General features: G+C 51.6%; 1 protein-coding gene across 1 annotated transcript; it reads right to left on the bottom strand.

The window, feature by feature from the left end:
* Window positions 1-697: 697 nt before the first annotated feature.
* On the bottom strand, window positions 698-9,989 carry panx2 (pannexin 2). The gene is made up of 5 exons (XM_061229994.1): window positions 9,755-9,989; window positions 4,882-5,996; window positions 2,860-2,995; window positions 1,584-1,784; window positions 698-984 (listed from the first exon to the last, which is right to left on the bottom strand). Exons 1-5 carry the CDS (start codon window positions 9,981-9,983, stop codon window positions 698-700), a joined length of 1,968 nt encoding a protein of 655 aa, XP_061085978.1. The 5' UTR covers window positions 9,984-9,989.
* Window positions 9,990-17,125: the final 7,136 nt, after the last annotated feature.

Below are 17,125 nucleotides of genomic sequence, written 5' to 3'. Positions count from 1 at the left end.
ATTCAATAGTGCAACTGCAATGGGACATAGAGTGAGTGTTTTCTTGGTGGCGAATTTTCGCGGCTGCATTGCTCAACCCGAACTAAACCGGGGAGAGCGTGACCGAGGACCAGAAGGCGCGGTCAGAGAGAGACGGGCGCTGGTTGCGGTCCCATGGCCGGCTGGCGCCCGCCTCAAACGTTCCGCTCAGTCTTAACACGCCGTTTTCAGCCTTCTACAACCGTCTTTGAGATGTGTTTGTTTCACGGCAATAGTTAGCACCTCGCCCAAATAAATAACAACGTTACGCTCGATGTATTTCAGAGTCTGTGTCACGCCGTACGTTGACGTTGACATCGTTCGACGGGCGGCTTTGTGAAAGCGCGGCGATTTAAAATTTGCTTTAGCAAATTTTTGTTTTTCAGCCTTTAGCCGTTAGCGTCTCGGTGTGTCGGGTGTTTCGACGAGCGACGGACGCGAAACAGATCTGGGATCAGTTCTGGGATCGGTTCGCGTAAGCGCAGCAGTCGGGAGCGTCCCGAAGGGCACTGTTCTGGGATCAGCCGGCCCGGCCTTCCTGCCTAACCCCGAACCCCGAACCCCAGCTGAGACGGATCCAGGTTGGCGGCAGCGGTGGGATGAGCAGGGACAGACGGACGGGCGGACGGACGGACGGACGGGGAGGGAGGGAGGGGGAGAGGGGAGGTGGGGACCCCCCTCAGCACTCCCCGGCGGTGATGAGCTCCCCCCCGGGCCTCTCGGCCAGCCTGCGCCTCCTGCTCTCGGCCTCCTCCTCCTCCTCCTCCTCGTACAGCGTGCGGTGGATTCCCAGCAGCGGGAGGGCCGGGTTTCGGCTGAAGCTCACGCCCTCCGGGTCCCCGGCCTGGGACAGAGGCTCAGGGGGGAGAGCCTGGGCGGGCGAGCCCCCGTTCAGGTAGGCGGAGGGGGGGAGGGAGACCGTGGAGAAGGGCTGTGTGGGGGGCTCTGAGAGAGAGTCTTTTTTCTCTGGAGAGAGAGAGAGAGACACATAGAGAGCAACAGGGAGAGAGGGATAGAGAGAGAGAGAGATAGAGAGCAACGGGGAGAGAGAAAGAGAGAGAGAGCGAGAGAGACAGACATACATAGAGAGCAATAGGGGAAGAGAGAGAGACATAGAGAACAACCGGGAGAGCGAGAGAGAGAGAGTGAGAGAGGGACAGAGAGAGGGAGAGGGCAGGAGAGAGAGACAGAAAATGGCGTAAGAAAAGGTTTCACCGCACTGGGAAAGGGGTCAGCGCACTGGGAAAGGGGTTAGCACACTGGGAAAGGGGTCGGCGCACTGGGAAAGGGGTTAGCACACTGGGAAAGGGGCTAGTGCACTGGGAAAGGGGCTAGCGCACTGGGAAAGGGGTCAGCGCACTGGGAAAGGGGCCGGCGCACTGGGAAAGTGGTTAACGCACTGGGAAAGGGGTCGGCGCACTGGGAAAGGGGTTCGCACACTGGGAAAGGGGTTAGCGCACTGGGAAAGGGGTCAGCGCACCGGGAAAGGGGTCAGCGCATTGGGAAAGGGGCTAGCGCACTGGGAAAGGGGGGGGTTTGGACACGGCGTTCCCGCGGCGACTCACCGGCGACGGAGGCGGAGCCGGCGTGCACGACGGCGTGCGGGCCCTCGATGAACACGGCGTCCAGCACATGCTCCGGAGGGAGGGGCTGTGATTGGACGACCTCGGCCTTGGGCTTGCGGAAGGTCAGGGTGTAGGGCTGCACGTCCAGGGAGAAGTTTCGGGTGTGCTTCTTCTCCAGGCAACCGGCGGTCAGGTCCGTGGCTGTGGGGGCGAGGAGGAGGGGGGGGGGGGTTTAAGGTGCGCACACACGGGGCAACATTAACTCTCGGGCGGCGAGAGCGGTCGTCTGGCAGTCGGAGGGTTGCCGGTTCGATCCCCCGCCTGGGTGAATGTGAAGCTTTGGATAAAGGCGCTATATAAATGCCAGCCATTTAGCATGGACACACTGTATCTAAAGACTGCCGTACAACATACTGAACTCAATTATGCGGAGTGAATTACAAAATCCGAAATGCAAAGTGGAAAAAGAAGATTTGCGTCATGTACAGACCCCCCCAAATGGAAATACAAAAATGGAAATACAAAGATTATGCAAAATGCAAATGCAAAACTTAAATACAACTTTCAGAATTAAGTTTCAAACTACAAGTCAATACATATAAACTACAATCAAGATGGCGGAGGGTTGCTTTCATCTGGCTTGTGGAGGAGAGCTTGGAGTCCGGCATGCCAGGTTGCTTTCAGATGGACAGGAATGGACAGAAATACATGAAAATGTATTTCAATGGACACAAATGGTAGCTTTTGTATTTACGGCACTTTTTTCTGCAGTCACATGGGTGCAAAGCTCTGGACTGAGGAACAAGGAACTGGGAATCAATAGAAATGGCTTGCGGGTGAATTCTGAAGTAATTTTCAGAAAAGGCTTTTTAAAATAAAGTTTTAAAGGTACAATAGGTAAGATTTTTGTGTTAAAACATTGTTACAAGACCATTGTAAATCCCTTCCTATCAATGAAAAAGGCTCACTGACATGTTGACTCACCCTCTGCCTGTGTTTATAGTCCTTAAATTCAAGGTTTAAAAATATACAGTTGACGGCCTGACGCTGTACTAAAACATTGTATCACTGAACAATAATTCAAGCTCATTGGTTGAAAATTGGTTCCAATTGCCACAGCCACAATATTGTTTCAATATCAGCAAAGGGGGAGGGATAAACAGTATTGTGATTTGAAGTTGTTTGTTGCTACTATTCCTCTCCTGACCGTTATTCCGAAATTCCCTATTGTACCTTTAAAAGTTTTAAATGAACTTCGTAAACGTTTCTCCTGCACCTTTGGTGGGCGGGTGCTGCGTGCTCTTGGTGTCCAGCTGCGGGTTGATGAAGTTGTCCATCACGGTCTTCCGGCGAACCGGCTTCAGCTTGTCCGGCTTGGTGCTGTTCTCCAGACGCACCATCGTTAGAGGCTCCTGGGAGGCGGGGGGAAGGGCGGGGAAAAAACAGAGATTTGGGGGAAAAACCAGAGATTTGGGGAAAAACCAGTCCGGATTGGATACGCTTCTACACTCGAGCAAGGCACCAAAACTGAACAGCTTCAGTATATTTACGTTTTTGCCTGTATTGATGGATGCTGTGTACTGTAAATTTAAAAAAATGCTCATCGTTGTGTTACACAACTGAAAGTCGCACAACTAATGCCAACGAGATATAAATCGTAATTTATTACTTTTAATAGTAATATAAAAGTCATATAAATACTATTAAGAGCCAACTGTGAAAAGGGTTTTAAGACAATATGAAACCAACAATATGAATACAGTGCACACTGTTTGTGTGAACGCATTGTTCTCCAAAATGTGTTCCCCCATACCAATTGAGATATTTTGTGTGGAGCAGCAGTTCTCAGTCTATAAACACCCCCGACCACCCACGCTAATTACGACAATCTCTTGATCATTAAAAGCTGTTAAATGCTTTTTGGTACTCCCACATTTTTGCTTTTCCCCTGAAATCTTATAACTTAGTTCGCTCAGGGTCTTTGCATTTTTGCTCTTTGTTTTTTTTGTCAATTTTTTGTTGAGTTTAACCGACTGGGTGTCCAAACTTTCCAGTAAAATAATCTTTTCTCAAAAGGAGTTGCTTATAGCGCATTGCAGAAACTGAAAGCGTTTGCTGGTCAAACTGATTAGCAGTCCTGGAATGTGACTGAGGGATATTACAAGGCTATTTCTGATGTAACGGGCCCTTAAGAGCGAAGCAATCCTTCAGTAGACATTAGAAGTCTCTCATTAAGAACAGTGAAGAGCTCGAAATTATTATGGTCGTGATTGCAGTTGGAACAAAACCGGCGTGTACAGGGGGCAGCTGGGGGCAGTTTTGAAAGCCGTTTCAATCAAGTACAAGGGACCGCTCTGTTCTCTTTTCCTGTAGAGAGGTGTTCGACAGACCTGGGTCAAATGCGGAGTTGTTTCGGATTCAAATACTTTTCTGCGCTTCACTGTGCTTTTCTGGTGTTTTGGAAGCTATGAAATACTCTCAAAAAGTGCACCGCCAGCCTTCTGGTCCTCTTGGTTGGCTCAGTTGCACCAGGCAAGATCGATCGAGCTCGGGAAAAGTATTTGAATCCAAAACAGTGACATGTTGCACATACAGAAGAAAAAACATTTATTTGCAGCCGCTGTGGGAAGATTGTGCTCAGTAAAGTAGCCTAGAGTAGAATACAGCAAAGAGTTCATAGTAGAAATTGACTGGTCCGTTCTAGGGGAGAATGATGTTTCTATACAAATAAACAGGCTGCACATACCGGTCCATAATTATTTGGACAACTTTTGTTGTTTCGGTTCTGTATTCCATTGGACAGCACTTTGGTTGACGGTAGCCATTTTTTATGTGCTTTATAAATATGACTCGTCTTGTCTGGCCCAGGCCTGGTGCCTGATATTGATGCCCCTAGCGCAGGGGTCGGCAACCCTGGTCCCGGGGAGCCGCGGGGTGTGCTGGCTTTCGTTGTGACTTGGCATTAATTGATCAATGAAAGCCGTTGATTACACAGTTAACTCGCCTCACCTGGTTTCTCGGGTCTGAATCGGTTGCTTATTTTAAGGTGGCGACGAAAGCCGGCACACCCTGCGGCTCTCCAGGACCAGGAGTGAGGACCCCGGCACACCCCGCGGCTCTCCAGGACCAGGAGTGAGGACCCCAGCACACCCTGTGGCTCTCCAGGACCAGGAGTGAGGACCCCAGCACACCCCCGCGGCTCTCCAGGACCAGGAGTGAGGACCCCAGCACACCCCCGCGGCTCTCCAGGACCGGGGGTTGCCGACCCCTTGCCCTAGCGGATCGACCGGGTCCTTACCTTGAAGGGCTGGGGGAGCGGGTTGGTGGAGGGGATCCACTTGATCTTCTTCCGGGGCCTCTTGATGACCAGCGGCTCCCCGCCCAGCTCGCCGTGGGCCAGCAGGGCCGAGTCGAGCCCCGGGTCTCCGGTCTGGATGCCGGACTCGCGCACGGTGGGCGTGGCGTCGTGGTTGGACTGCGCCAGCGCGGCCAGCAGCTGCCTCACCACGTTGTCGTACATGAGGTCGCTCTCGTTGGTGATGAAGTCCAGGCGGTTGAGCGACTTGATGTGGTCGCGGTTCTCGTTGCAGAACATGGCCAGGATGTTGATGTCGCAGAACTGCGACTTCTGCCAGCGCCGCCGCGTCTTGATGCCCACCTTGTGCAGCTTGTCGAAGACGAAGTTGGACTTGCGCACCACGAACAGGTGCAGCAGGTTGAGCAGGATGATGACGTTCACGCCGCAGAGCAGGCCCAGGTCCACGGCGGCCATGATGCGCTGGAGCTGCACGGCGGGCAGCTTGCAGTTGACGTCCAGGCGGAGCGGGGGCGGGCTGCTGACGTCCGGGAGCTCGCCCAGGGCGCAGGTGAACTCGTTCTGGCGCTGCCGGGCGTAGTAGGCGCTCAGGTAGGTGATGGGGATGGAGCTCAGGCAGATGATGGCCAGGTGCCGGGCCAGGTAGAGCTTGGCCAGGAAGTTGCTCTCGCCGCGCCGCTCCAGGTACTTCTCGAACAGGTTCTGCTCGGGGCTCTTCTCCTTCTCCGCGTTCTCGATGATCTCCCGCCGTTCCCGCTCGGTGATCCCGGGGCCCTTGGACTGGATCTGCTTCTCGATCTTGGGCGCCCGGCCCTCGGCCGCCCGGTGGTAGCAGTTGTCGATCTCGTGGAGCAGGAAGTTGAGCTCCGAGGTGAGGCGGGTGGAGGCCATGAACTCCCAGCCCAGGGCCGGCAGGTACATGATGCCGGCGAAGGCCAGCAGGGCGTAGGGCAGGAACTTGTGCTCGAAGAGGGAGCGCCGCAGGGCGGGGTCCCCCCCGGGGGGAGCGTCCCGAAGCTCCGTCCAGCAGTAGCCGCGGGCGTACAGGGCCTGGTCGCGGGTGAAGTTGTGCGGGGTGTAGCAGTATATGGACTCCTCTGGGGAAGGGCAGAGTGGGGGGGGGGGGGCGTTAGCAGTTAGCGGTTAGCGGTGAGCGGGTAGCAGAGAGTAGTGTTGTATGAGTGGAGATGGCATTAGCAATTGGCATAATATGGCAGTATAGGAGAGGAGTGATTGTGGTTAGCTGAGTGTAGCAGTGTATGAACTCCTCTGGGGAAGGGCAGAGTGGGGGGGGATGTTAGCAGTTAGCGGGTTAGCGGGTAGCAGAGAGTAGTGTTGTATGAGTGGAGATGGCATTAGCAATTGGCATAATATGGCAGTATAGGAGAGGAGTGATTGTGGTTAGCTGAGTGTAGCAGTGTATGAACTCCTCTGGGGAAGGGCAGAGATGGGGGACGTTAGCGGTTAGCGGTTAGCAGAGAGCAGTGGTATATCAGTGGAGGGATGGGCGAGCAGGCATTAGCGGTTAGCATAATATGGCAGTACACGAGTGGATCGATTGGTTAGCGAAGCAGTATAGGGGTGGATAGATGTGGGGTGGGGCATTAGCGATTAGCGTAGTGTAGCAGTACACAGGTAGAAAGAGGGGGGAGGGAGCGTTTGTGGTGAGCGAAGTGTTGTTGTATATAGGTAGAGAGATGTGGGAGAGGGCGTTAGCAATTAGCATAGTGTAGTGTAGTGTATAGTGGACAGATGTGGGGTGGAGCGTGTTAGCACAAGTATAGCAGTTTATGAGTGTGGTGAGGAAGGTGATAATGCTTAGCAGACTGTAGCAGTATATAGCCGTGGATCCCAGATGGCCACATGCTTTTAGGAGTATTGGTGCCAAAAGAAAAGGTTTTAACTGACATAACTCAAGGTATAACTGTTATTCATAACTCTTCTAAAAGACATAACTGTTATTCACTACATAAAATGATAATGCTTTCTTTCCGCCTCCAAAATTTCCTGAAAGGTCTGAATGCTCCCTGGCATTCTCAGATTCGACCCTGGGGCCCGCCCGGCTTAAGTTACGACCAATCTCTTGACCAGCAATAGAAAACAGGCGTTTCAGTTTTTCCAAAAATGCTTTTCTTGGAAAAAATAAGCAAGTTTGGCTCATTGCCATTTCACTTTTCATTCTTCATGTTAAGTTTGTGTCCGCTTGTCCACGCCTTCTGCAATCAGAACCTCAATGGTTTCCACTGGCTCATCTGCAGTCAATTTATTCTGGAATTATTCGCCAAATATCTCGCAGGAAATGAAGCCGTCAGTTGACCTGGCTGACTGTCGAGTGGCGTGAATGTAGAACGCTAATTCTTCATGGCGTGTTTAGCTAACGCCGGGCGTAGCGTGGCTGCGGGTGGGTAAACGTCCCTCGGTTGACATTAAAAGTCTAATTAAGAGCAACGAGCGGCTTGTTACAATTGAGGACCGGCAAATGGGTTTGGAAATGAACCCGACGTGGGCACGCGGCGAGGGCGGGGCGGCCGAGAGCCGCTGTTACCGCCAGGTCTGCCCCGTGAGTACGCGGAGCGTCCGCTGAAGGTATGCGAGCCGACATTCACGTACCGGCCCTTTAAGAGCAGGCTAAGATGGCCGACACTCTGAGGAGGGGGGCTTGCACCACTGCGGGAATGCGGATGAAACTGCTGTCCCCACACACACACACATACACACACACACACACACACACCTACACACACACACACACACACACCCCCTCCCGACACACACACACACCCCCGCACACACACACACACACACACACACACACTCATACACACACACACACTCCCCACCCACACACACACACACACACACACCCCCGCATACACACACACCCAACCCCACTCCCCAAGGGAGAAAGCCCTCAGTCACAGCTGGTTGGTGCTGCTATGCAGACATCCTGACTCAGCATCTCCCCGACTGGCCCGAACCGGCCCAGCCTAATCTCGCACACAGAACAGAGTGTGCTCTCAACCCTTGACAGAGTGTTATACAACCACATCGATGCATTGCTTTACACCAGTAAAGAGATGACACGCCCGCGTCCGGGAGTCTGGGCCCTGAGTCGGGAGGGCCGTACAGTTCGCTGGCTTTTGGTTTCACCTTAAAGATGAGCTCAGAGTGATATGGCATTTACACAAGTGAAACCGATCTTTCGGGGGGGGGGCACTGTTTGAAGGGCGGGGGGAGTCTATCCAACTGACGTCGAATGAGGAACGCGGGAAATAGATCGCGGTCGGAGGGGAACGGAAATTTGATTGGACAGACGTTCGATTGACGCACGCGCCCACTGGTACGCGACGACGTAAAACCCGAATTGAAATCGTTTTCCAGGAAGCGCGCGCTAAGGCGCTGCTCTGAGTTTCGCTTCGCCTTGTTGCCGTAGCCAGCCGCCGGCGTTGACCCAAGAACCCGGGTGAGATGAGTTAACGCCGTAACAAGCCGTGTCGGTCGGGCAATTAAGTGGCGAGTGAATACAACAAACAATGCCCTGGGGCCACCTTGTAGGTAAATGATCAATCTGGCCGGGCCTGGTCTTGTTGCAACGCATTCTTACACTTTAATCTCCAACAACATAAAGATCTTTTATATAGGTGACTTACTGGGACTTGAATCCGAGCCGGCCTTTATTGGTGTGGCGGTGTCATTTTAAACCTAAAGACTGCATCTGGTTAAATTGTCACTGTAAATCTGTTTGTGTACAGGTATTTGTTTGTAGTGTGCGTATTAGCCTAGCGCAAGTGTTGGTTTTTATGTCCTTAGAAGTTATGTTCACAGACACCCCATTACGTTTATAATGTGCATAGTTGTATCACTGTGTATTGGGTTATAGATTTTAAATATAAGAAAGGATAGATATATCGGTCCATTTTCAAAGGGCTTTGTTCGGTAAATGAAATGTAAAAAAAATGTAATGTTAATTGAAATTATGATTATATTATGATCATACATTTCAAGCAGAGCTGGGTGTAAAAGATAAAACAGGAAGTATAGTTCAGTGTGTCACCCGACAAGTGCACACTGCACAGTAAATCTGCTACCACCTGCAGATCCAGGATCAGTTTATCCCACCTGAATCACCAACCCACTTATTGCGCAAAACCGCTACAGCTGATCTGAGGTCAGTCTTGAGGATGGAACCTTTCAAGCCGCAGGGAGTTGCAGTGGTGGTTCTCAACCCTGTTCCTGGAGGTCTACTGTCATGTAGGTTTTCACTCCAACCCTAACAAAGCACACCTCATTCAACAGCTAGAGCAGGGCTGCCCAACCCTGTTCCTGGAGATCTACCGTCCTGTAGGTTTTCACTCCAACCCTAACAAAGCACACCTCATTCAACAGCTAGAGCAGGGCTGCCCAACCCTGTTCCTGGAGATCTACCGTCCTGTAGGTTTTCACTCCAACCCTAACAAAGCACACCTCATTCAACAGCTAGAGCAGGGCTGCCCAACCCTGTTCCTGAAGATCTACTGTCATCTTGGTCTTTGTACTGGTTTTTGTTCCAACCAGTTGCTCTATAAATTACGCCGGTTCACCCCTGTACTTGAGCACAGTAAACTAATTAGGATACACTGGCGGTCTGCAGCTGGAGCCGGTACTCATACGCACGTCAGATAAGATTCGATTGAGTCAATTAATTCATTAAGACCAGAAGTTAGCGCGAAATCCTGAAACGGCTCGGCCCTTGCTGTGCGCCCCTGGTATGCGATAACTACGCGGGCGTACCTGCGAAGTTGCACACGTCAGATAAGATGTGACTGAGTCCAGTGCCCCTGCGCGCCCCTGGTATTCGCTAACCGCGCGGGCGTACCTGCGAAGTTGCGGGTGAAGACCAGCGTGACCAGCAGGATGGGGATGATGACGGTGCCGATGGTGACCACGCGGTCGAAGGGCAGCTCCAGCTTCAGCTGCACCATGAGCCCGGCCAGCGCCCCGCCCTTCTCGTCCTGCGAGGAGCCGGGCAGGATCAGCTCCTTCAGCTTCTCCCCCGCGAGCAGCGCCGTGGCCATGTCCAGGTTCTGCTCGAGGATGTTCTGCATCCGGGTCGCCGGGCGCTTCGTCCCTCGAGTCCGCTCCGCTGTCCCCCTCCCCGCCCCGGCCCGTCCCGCGCTCCGATTGGCCGGCTGTGTCTCAGCGGAGGGGCCGGCCGCCGCTCATTGGCTCGTCGGGGCCTCCCGACCGGGGCCTCGCCGGCTGACGGACGGCGTCTGCCTTTTTTCGTCCGGCTGGCCGGTCGTCCTGAAAGACTTGGCTGTCCGATCGCCAATGACCCTCTCGCTCACCGACAGCTTTGTTCTTGCTGACTGACTGACCTATTGATTGCGTACGACGGACTAGCTTACTGTCTGTTCGTCTGTGACTTGGAGTCTGACTGACCGGAAGGTTGTGCCCGATTGACTGACTCGGTGACTGACGCCGTGTGACCGGATGACTTACGGACTGATTTCTGCGTGACTGGCCTATCTCTGCAGGTGACTGGGCTGGTGCTTTATTGGTGTTGGCCTGTCTTACTGTTGTTCTGAGGATGGCAGTTGGGCACTCACTGCGTATCGTATTGCAGTCTGTGTACTGACTTTGATAAGACTGTCACAGAAAACTAGTGTCCGTTTCCTCTTTAAAATGATTTGTGGTCTGCCCAGAGGTGTAATTGTGACGTACAGGGCCTGACCGGGTTTGTCTGTTCTTTCTTCTTCTCTTAGAGGGTTCACCTCGGCCTGTCTTGTATCCCTGCAAGAGAAGAACAGAAGAGCGTGTTACTGTGAGAACCGCTATATACGGCGGTCTAAAAACGCCGGGGCCATTGGCCCAACATCCAGAGGAACTCGATCTAACAGCTTGACAATGAGATCACTGTAAATCAAGAAGCGAAGATGGTTCTGCTGAGCTGAAATCGGATCGGAACATTGCCTTAGACCCATCCCTCACTCAGGCTCCAGAGCCAAGATTATTCTGTCCTACATTTCTCATGATCCCACCATTAACGTGGACCAGCATCCCTTGGGGAAAAGGAATCCGCTCCCAATATAGTGAAATCAAATACGCCATGAGGATACTGCGGACAATATACTTTTACTGCCCCTTTGATATATCACAATATGTCTTTTCAGAGGTCTTTGCTCTGAAATATATTCATGGCAATTGTTTAGGATGTATTTCGGCATGTTCTGTTCCCGGGAGGGAGGCGTTGGCGTTTGCGTGAGGTTGCTGTGACCACTGAGGCCTGGCTCCCGCCCCCCCCCCCCCAAACGTCAGCAGTCTGAGCTGCAGGGAGGGAGTCGTCTCCTCGGGATGCGTCTGATTGGACGCGGTCCAAAACTCCCACAATCCTTTGCGGCGCTTCCCATCTGGGAGGGCTTTCCCCATTTCGCTCGAGGTTCTCCCCGGCTCCTCCGTGACCTCCATCTTAGAAATGGGAGCTTCTCCCCCACCCCCAGCGGGAGCGTAACGACACGCAGCTATGTGGAGCAGACTGCCAGGCCGCGTAGTCGAGCCAGAGACCCTGTTTGGGTCCAGGCGTGATCCACAGTGCTGGATGAGACAAGCTTGTATTTCCTGATGGCTTTTTCTATCCTGACACACTTGCGTGCTTAACGGCTGACAGTCAGTCAGTGAATGGCATAACTTGGAAATACCTCTGTATTTTTTTAAGCTTCCTATCTCCGATTTGTTTTCCCCCTTATTTGCGTAAATTCACTGCGCAGGCATAATCAATCAATCACCAATTTTGGCGGGATCAATCCAGCACATGCGTCTTCAAAACTAGGTGACATCACCGTCGTTGCTCTATGTGATTTCTTTGATGTGGTATTATGGTATTATCTATTCATGTTGTCTAGGAATAAATTGAATCGAAATTGAGTGGCACGTTTTTTTGAGGCTCCCCTTTAAGCATGTAGAACACTGCCACCGCCAATCAGGAATAGCAAAATAACTATTTATTTCTGCACCCCGTGGTTATCCGGGAAGTGCCGTCCACCAATCGCTGTTGCCGTTGTTCCTTGGTCCTCGCCAACGTTCTCTGCGGTTGGTGGAGCTCCAGTCTGTATTTACCGGTGAGGTGATGTCACGACTGCCTTATGCCCGTTTCATTATGCATGCCCGTTGGTAGGCTGCGTGCCGGCGTCGTTTCTGATTCTCCGTGAGAGAGCAGGGGAGAGCTGCAGCTGGTGTACAGGGAGATGAAATGCCTCCCTGCCCCTCTCCGCTGTACACCCTCTCCTTCAGATTCACATTCGCGCTCCCATCTGAAATGCAGTGGACACAATAAAAGGAATGGGGAAAAGAACGTGTGAAAATAAATAGTGGCGTGTGGCATTAATGAGCAATTAAAAGAGTAATACTGTTTTAAAATTGCCGTCTAATCTGGTCTCTGCCGAAGATGGTGTGATTCTGTAGTTTCCTGTTCTTTGGCCCTCAGACTGTGGCAGTCTCTAACTGTTTACCTCTCCTTCTCTCTCTCTGTCCAGATCTCCTTCTCTTTCATTCAGTGTCTTTATCTTTTGTTTTCTGTATCGTTCACTAACTCACTCTTTCTATCAGTCTGTCTGTTTCTCCCTGGCTTTGTTTCCCTCTCTCTCCCTCCCTCTCATTCACTCTTTCCGTGTCACTCATTTTAGGGGGTCTGAGCTGAAAGTGGAGAGAGGGAGTGAGGAAGTGAGTGAGGGAGGGAGAGAGAGAGGGAGAGGGGGAGGGAGGACAGGATGGTGGGTCTGACAGGCATTTGGACAGGAGATGAAGAGTGGCTTTCCTGCGCGAGGCGATTCTGTGTTTTAATAAAGGCACCTCTCTCCTCTCTCTCTCTCTCTCCTCTGTCTCTCCTCTCTCTCTCTCCTCTCTCTCTCTCTCTCTCTCTGTCTCCCTCTTCTCTCTCTCTCTCTCTGTCTCTCGCTCTGTCTCTCTCTTTCTCTCGCTCTCTCTCCACTTCATCATGATGTATAAAGTACCTGCCAGCCTTCCTTGCCCATAGGCACTCGACTGACTGAGCTGTACTCCCCCACCAACAGAGCTCCACTGACAGAGCTCCACCAACAGAGCTCCACTGACAGAGCTCCACCAACAGAGCTCCACTCCCCCACTGACAGAGCTCCACCGACAGAGCTCCACCGACAGAGCTCCACTGACAGAGCTCCACTGACAGAGCTCCACTGACAGAGCTCCACTCTCCCACTGACAGAGCTCCACTCCCCCACTGACAGAGCTCCACTCCCCCACTGACAGAGCTCCACCGACAGAGCTCCACTGACAGAGCTCCACTCCTCCACTGACAGAGCTCCACTCCCCCACTGACAGAGCTCCACTCCCCCACTCTCGAAGGCGACCCGGACCTCTGGAGACAGCCGGTCCAAACGGACCGTGAAGGTTGAGCGTCTGCACCTCCTGCCTTCACGGTGCACCCTGCCAGTCGTCGGGACCCCGAATCCGTTTCGAAATAAATAATGAAAAATAAAACGCAGAGCTGGACCGCGCCGTAAGACCCAGCCTGTACAAACCGAGAGCGAACTCTAAACCCGAGAAATGAGCAACGGTGTTTAATGAGCAGTGAGTCATCGCTGCGAGGCCGTTTCCTGAGACCTCTCTCGCAGCCGGGAAATGGAGAAACGGCGATACGAATCTAAAATTCCGCCCAAAACATCACGATTCCCCGGCGTTCTTAAAATGATGACGACTGCTATAAATAAGCACGTCTCTGTGTGATGCAACGGGATACAGTATGTATAATGCATGATGGGGATTGGTAGGCTGTGCCACTCTGGACCTGCTGCTCTGAGTGTGTCTTGCCCTCCTACTCTGAGTGTGTCTTGCCCTCCTGCTCTGAGTGTGCCTTGCCCTCCTGCTCTGAGTGTGTCTTGCCCTCCTGCTCTGAGTGTCTTGCCCTCCTGCTCTGAGTGTGTCTTGCCCTCCTGCTCTGAGTGTGCCTTGCCCTCCTGCTCTGAGTGTGCCTTGCCCTCCTGCTCTGAGTGTGCCTTGCCCTCCTGCTCTGAGTGTGCCTTGCCCTGCTGCTCGTTGCCGTGCCAGGGACGGTCTGTCTCCGTGACGATCAGGCTGACGGGAAGGACAGGAAGCCGCCGCTCGCGGGAGAAACGCGGCGGCCGAGAGCAGAGACAGAGCGTCCTGTTCCCGTCTCTTCCGAGGACGGAGCTGCAGGAGCCCCGGGGACCAATCGGAGGAGGGCGTTTCCACAGCTTTTTTTACACTCTCATTCAATCCTGCGAAGCTCCCCTGGGGGTCCAGATGGGCGCCGATCCAATACTCACTGTGTGGGAACATTAGGCTGAAAGCTCCGTCTCGAAAACCCGGGTTCGTTCCCCGCACGTTCTGCACCCAACAGCTGGTGTCGTTTCTACGCGCTTTCACATTTGTAATTGAACTTGGAAACCCTTGTTCACTCCCGGTCTGTGTTACATTAACATTTTCATTGAGGTGTTTGGATGACCGCCTTTTTACAAAGAACCATGTAAAATTAAGGCAGGAGGTGAAAGGAAGAGGGGAATGGGTGGAGAAGGAAGGTCAAGCGTGGGGAAGGGTGATGCGTGGCCTCTAAGCCTAGAAAGGACCTCGGTAGAACCACCTCCCACCGCGACCCTTTTGGAGGACGAGCACCTAACGTTCCAAGTGTCTGTCACAGTGTATGGTTGGCATTTTTTATCTAGCACCTTTATCCAAAGCGCTGTACAATTGATGCTTCTCATTCACCCATTCATACACACACTCACACACCGACGGCGATTGGCTGCCATGCAAGGCGCCGACCAGCTCGTCAGGAGCATTTAGGGGTTAGGTGTCTTGCTCAGGGGCACTTTGACACAGCCCGGGCGGGGGGTCGAACCGGCAACGACTGCCAGATGACTGCTCTTACTGCCTGAGCCATGTCGGCCCACAGTGTATCATAAGTGGGTCTTGTATGCTGTGGTGCGGTGGGGGTCACCCAATGCTAATTACATTTTTTATAGGGGTGGCCTGTAGCGTAGTGGTAACGGTACCTGACTGGGACCCGCAAGGTCTGCGGTTTGATCCCCGGTGTAGCCACAATAAGATCCGCACAGCCGTTGGGCCCTTGAGCAAGGCCCTTAACCTTGCATTGCTCCAGGGGAGGATTGTCTCCTGCTGAGTCTAAAATTGACTAAGTCGCTTCGGATAGATATTAAGCCACACCAACAATCTGGACTGGTCACGACTCCCAAAAGTGTGACCTTTGACCCGTTAAAAAGCACAGGTATGCCCCTTGAGAGTGAAACCTTGGACGTTGTAGACCTTTTTCGGTTTTTCGAATATATTGCGTGCTATATTTTACGCTTCGGAGAGAACCTTGTCAAGAGGGTCCTTCAAGTTGCTGCATAAAATGAGTTTGGTCAACTAATACATATATCAAGGATGAGTGACCTCACACAAGTGATTTTTGACTGCAGGCTTTCTTCTTGGATCCCTGGTGACTGTGTGGGTTGCGTTTCATTGCCACTTTTAATGCCACGGCTGGGCAGTCCTGGTTACACTGCGGCTGTCTAAATATCGGTGAGAGTTGTAGACTGTCCCTGTTCCTTGTGAACTTCGCCGTCTGTAGCCTACTTCCTATTCACTTCTAACACCCAGTGTGCTACTGACCCAACTCCTTACTGACTTGGCCTGTTTGCCATGTGCACTGGACATAATGTTCATGGCTACACAACTGATTCTCTGTGAATTGTAGCTTATCTGACCTGTTCCGTAGTTTGTTCGAATGGCCTTGATATGCACTTTTTGGGCATGTCGCTTTGGATGAAAGTGTCTGCTAAATCGAATATAATAAATGTAATTTGTATTCTTCTGAGACCACCACTGCGTGCATTTCCCGAGCAGGTAAATAACGCCTCTCGCTTCCCAATCACTCGTCATATCCGGTTCGTTATCCTAAAACCCAAAGCCAAAAATCAGTTTTAATAGGGTTGCGCACATAGCGTGACTGGAAACTATTTTATGAAAAAGAAGGCATTTTCCTCTGCGTTTTTTTTGTTGTCAGAAACCAATCGCTTATTGTGCAAGTCAGCATCTCCCTTTCGGTTAAATTAGTTTTCAGTGAACAGACAATAAACGGCATGGTTGTGAGTTGGGCACGTGCCAAGACTGCCTTGCACGTAGCCAATACAGTGTTGCCGTAGTTTTCTGGTTTAGCAATCACCATGCCCGGCGCCTTCTATTTCACATAACACAGTCCCTCCCTCGGCATTAGGACCCACAACCATACCCTTGCTGTTTCCCGCAGTTGCAGTACAGTTGTGCGTGAAATGTTTTCCTGAAGTTATGAAACACGGTGCTAGTGCTAAAGCTATCAATAAAAATGACCTTAGCGCTACATTGCCCTTCTGGGACAGAATTGTGAGTCAGAGCCCGCCACAAACCCAATTGTATTTAAAAAAATAATAAATTAACGGACAAATAGCCATTAAGTTAATATTTTGCAATGAAATTGAAAGCACTCCTTCATATGAATATGCAAACTCGACTATAATTGAGAGTATATGCTAATGAATTATCGGAATAAACTTGCCGGTTTGTATTTGGCGGCTCGTTGTTCGAGAAGAAAATATAAAAAAAGAAACTTTCGGAGAAGTGACATTGTCCTTCTACACCACACCACATCCTTCTTCCCAGTACAAGCTTGAATTCACATGATGTCCCTGTCCGTTAAAAGTGATCACGCGTGATTAGTTTTCTGAATTTCTGCCTGTTTTACAACAGTTCAGACTGTCTAACACGAATGCATTGTTTGCGTCTATTGACACGTTACGGTTACAATACGCTTAATTGTTTTTATTTGGACTGAGATTTTTAATGAGAAATGCCCTTATTGTTAACGACGTGTTTTGTAATGTTGAATACAGTTGCATACACACTTGAATACACCGTGGCTTCGCAAGGTCTGTGTTGCCATTCTTGCACAGTTGCCAGTGAAAGTTTTTAGACGCGGTGTGCGTTTCTTATGTTGTAGCAATGTCAAAACCTGACTGAACAACTTCAGCTTATCCTGGCGTCAGACACCGACAAAAATGCAACAGTCAAGGAAAATGTATGCCTAAAATACAGTCGGCATGTTAAATAATGACAAAAGACCTGAAAAATAACAAAGATGTTGAACGGAAAGAGGGCACCGCGTCCCGGTGTCTCCTCACCTCTCCTCTCCCGTGCCCCTTACCTGAATGCTCGTCCG

Source organism: Conger conger, chromosome 19 (genome assembly GCF_963514075.1).
Source record: "Conger conger chromosome 19, fConCon1.1, whole genome shotgun sequence".
NCBI lineage: Eukaryota > Metazoa > Chordata > Actinopteri > Anguilliformes > Congridae > Conger > Conger conger.
The sequence above is the reverse complement of the archived record's forward strand: the minus strand, read 5'-3'. Positions and strand labels throughout refer to the sequence as shown.

What these genes read in the sequence shown, in the direction of transcription:
- panx2 (XM_061229994.1), bottom strand. Translation starts at nt 9,983, where the DNA reads ATGCAGAACATCCTCGAGCAGAACCTGGACATGGCCACGGCGCTGCTC. An exon ending in CTTCACCCGCAACTTCGCAG is followed by an intron (nt 5,997 to 9,754) that starts GTACGCCCGCGC and finishes GCCCTTCCCCAG; the next exon opens with AGGAGTCCATATACTGCTAC. An exon ending in CGCTCCCCCAGCCCTTCAAG is followed by an intron (nt 2,996 to 4,881) that starts GTAAGGACCCGG and finishes CCCGCCTCCCAG; the next exon opens with GAGCCTCTAACGATGGTGCG.